Source organism: Etheostoma spectabile, chromosome 13 (genome assembly GCF_008692095.1).
Source record: "Etheostoma spectabile isolate EspeVRDwgs_2016 chromosome 13, UIUC_Espe_1.0, whole genome shotgun sequence".
Taxonomy (NCBI): Eukaryota; Metazoa; Chordata; class Actinopteri; order Perciformes; family Percidae; genus Etheostoma; species Etheostoma spectabile.
The window spans coordinates 3708442-3711393 of NC_045745.1; the positions used below are offsets into that span (position 1 = coordinate 3708442).

The window sequence follows — 2952 nt, forward strand, 5'->3', positions numbered from 1 at the left end:
TTGTGATTGGTCGTAGTGTTATCCAATTGCGTGCAGAGAGATTTACAAAGGCACGCTTGGTGCCGCCCCTCAAGATGGGCGACTTTCATTACTCGATGCCAGACCCTTAATCCTTCAGTTTTGGGTCTGGATTTTCAGGCTAGTTATTGACTGGTATTTAAAATGACTTGTTTTCTTCTTCTTCTTGTTTTTTAAAACACACTGTTAATAGTCTCAAATATCTTATTTCGTCCAGCCAGCTTCTTTGAAAAATGTGTTGTTGGCTGTTAAAATAGCTGCTGATTAATTGTCTATCCTTTAACCAAGGGAGTAATTGACGAGTCCTGTCTTGAGAAACAATCCAACTAATTGAATCAGACACACAGCTGGCTGCTTTCAGTGCGATATTGTTTTGATTAAGAATACCTAACAGTTGCTTTTGGTGCCTCGATTTGGAAAAATTGGAAATGGGCTTGAATTGGCTCTTGGCAAGACGGACTTGAAGGGCAAATCTCAAAGTTTTCGGACGTTTGTAAGGGTTTTCCCAGTCTAGGTCATATCGAAACCTAGGGTACTATACAGTATAACAATCATCAGGGTTTTCCCTACAATTATAAGGCTTGGGTGCAGCACACAAGCAGTTTGGGACCCCCAATTTATGCCGAATGAATGTCAATATAAAATGAACTAAAAGGATTTGTTTTCAGATCTGAGTCCCTAGTGGACTTTTTTAGCAATTTAAGCTTTTTCACTATTATTTACTTATTAGCTGCTCTAGTGTTTACACTGTTTTAGACACAGATATGGCAGTAATAATGGTCCAAAATACTGGGAAATAGCATTACAATTCAACGATGCAAAACAAGGCACATCAGGTACAAGTACAAATAGGCATTTGAGATGTAAACATATAGATATGTAAATAGATATGTTAGTGGTATGTTTTACTGCTATGGTAACACACTGACTCCCATCGTGGCGTTTAAGAAAAAAAAGAATATTAAGGAGTGACAAACATTTATATACATGCACAGGTGGATACACTGCGTGCACAATGCTCCCAATTTCCAAAATATGATCAGTGATCTTATTGAAAGTAGATAAGAAAGAAAAAGAAAACCCCAGCAATAAAATCCCCCCCACTCCAGAAACTGCATAAATGAGCCCCAAATCTTTACAAAAGTGTTGTGTTTCCCCTTTACAACATATGTAAGTTTCTCTAAGCCAAGGCATTGCAGTAGCCCTTTTGGATATAGCATTTTTATTTTTCCTGAGGGAGGACCTGTTAACCCCCCCCACCACACACCATCGCTAGTTATTACATTTAACAGTTAAAGGAAACCGTAAGAGTAAAGCTGAACTAGGGCTGTCTCTGGAGTGGGTTACTATTCACGTTTTAGGGCACTTATTGTTTCCCACAATGCACTGTAATATCGATGTTCACTACAGTGTTTAAACTACACCACAATGCATTTTGGATTTCTGTCACTTAGCAAGCAACGAGTAATTCATAAACATGAATACAGCTCGCAAATGAATAGTTTTGCATGTGAGGGGGATGTCAGAATGCTAAATATGTGGTTAGCTGGCTCTATCTGGATTGCTGTTTTGGAAGAGTAAGGCAACGCTGCCATAGTAACAACAAAGGGTGGTGAATCTGCACGACAGCAATAACGTAACAGTTGGTGTAGTGTCCAAAAGTTTTATTTTCATGTGATCGCTGAGCTCCCAGGATAGTGCTCTACGTAGAACTCCTCGATTCAGGGAGTGGTGACCCAGGGAAGGATTCCCTTTAAGGCTCTTTGAAGTTGGTTTTAATATTTCCGTGCTCATCATTCTTCTCTCTTCAGGCTGACTCTCCACTTACCGAAGGATGTGGGATTAATAGCGGTGGCTTCTCGACAAAGCCAGGGCAGAGGTCAGTGCTCCAGCACACTGTAAACCTACACACACAACGATCACACACACACACACACACACACACACGCATACATGTACATGTGTAATGACAATAAAGTTGAATCTAATCTAATCTGTATATCTAGCCTGTATTTCTTGAGTGCTTACTTGTTTGTGTGTTTTTGTTTTTTGCTGTTATTGGAAAAATGCTGCTGCTGTGACAACAAAATGTCCCCGTCGTGGGATGAATAAAGTATAATTTAATCTAATCTAATACACACACCTTAAATGTATTACCTTGGCAAAATTTCCCTTGCATTCAGTTTTGGTTTTATTCATCTTATTTGTCAGAAGTATGTCATAGGGCTTTTGTCCTAGTGCTGGCGCAATAAACGCACCACGAAAGGCTGTGGTGTGTCACAATAGACACTCTGAGATTATTTCTTTTGAAAGAAGAAAGAAGAAGTGATTTGAAAGAAAATATCAGCTGAAAACTGCAACTCTTGTTCCTTTTTTAGTTCTCCCTTTTACATTTAGTTCAGCAAGCGATGTGTTGTATTTTAGCGGAATACTGAAAACAACAGAATAGCACCACTGAGTACACTTTCTTACACTATCTCTTTATTTATCGAACGTAATATCCCTATATACACAGCCCTATTTGGTACCACTCGATGTCCCCTCACTCAACGTCCCCGTGTATGTCCCCTGTGTTTGCTGTCTGCAGGTCGGGGCAAGAACGCCTGGCTCAGCCCTCTGGGGTGTGCCATGTTCACTCTGGCGGTCCAGGTTGAGCTGAGCTCCAGGCTCGGACAGAGGATTCCCTTCCTGCAGCATCTGGCTGCTCTGGCCGTGGTGGAGGCTGTCCGCACACTCCCTGGATACCAGGTATCAGCCTACACACTCGTCATTTATACCAGCTTCCTCAAAACTAAGATATTATCAGACTGTATCAGCCTACACACTCGTCGTTTATACCAACTACCTCAACACTAAGATATTATCAGACTGTATCAGCCTACACACTCTTCATTTATACCAACTACCTCCACTTTAATTTCCTTGCGGGAGTCA

The 2952-nt window shown here is 40.9% G+C and overlaps 1 protein-coding gene across 3 annotated transcripts in view; it reads left to right on the forward strand.

Moving 5' to 3' along the window:
- hlcs (holocarboxylase synthetase (biotin-(proprionyl-CoA-carboxylase (ATP-hydrolysing)) ligase)) overlaps window positions 1-2952 on the forward strand; it is a 50532-nt gene that overhangs the window by 33501 nt on the left and 14079 nt on the right. For all 3 annotated transcript variants that reach the window (XR_004334665.1, XM_032533710.1, XM_032533712.1), the window contains 2 exons: window positions 1830-1897; window positions 2606-2766. Coding sequence is in view for 2 of the 3 variants with exons in the window: in XM_032533710.1 (XP_032389601.1) it covers window positions 1830-1897; window positions 2606-2766 (229 nt within the window). In the remaining variant the exon portion in view is untranslated. The remainder of the gene's footprint in view (window positions 1-1829; window positions 1898-2605; window positions 2767-2952) is intronic.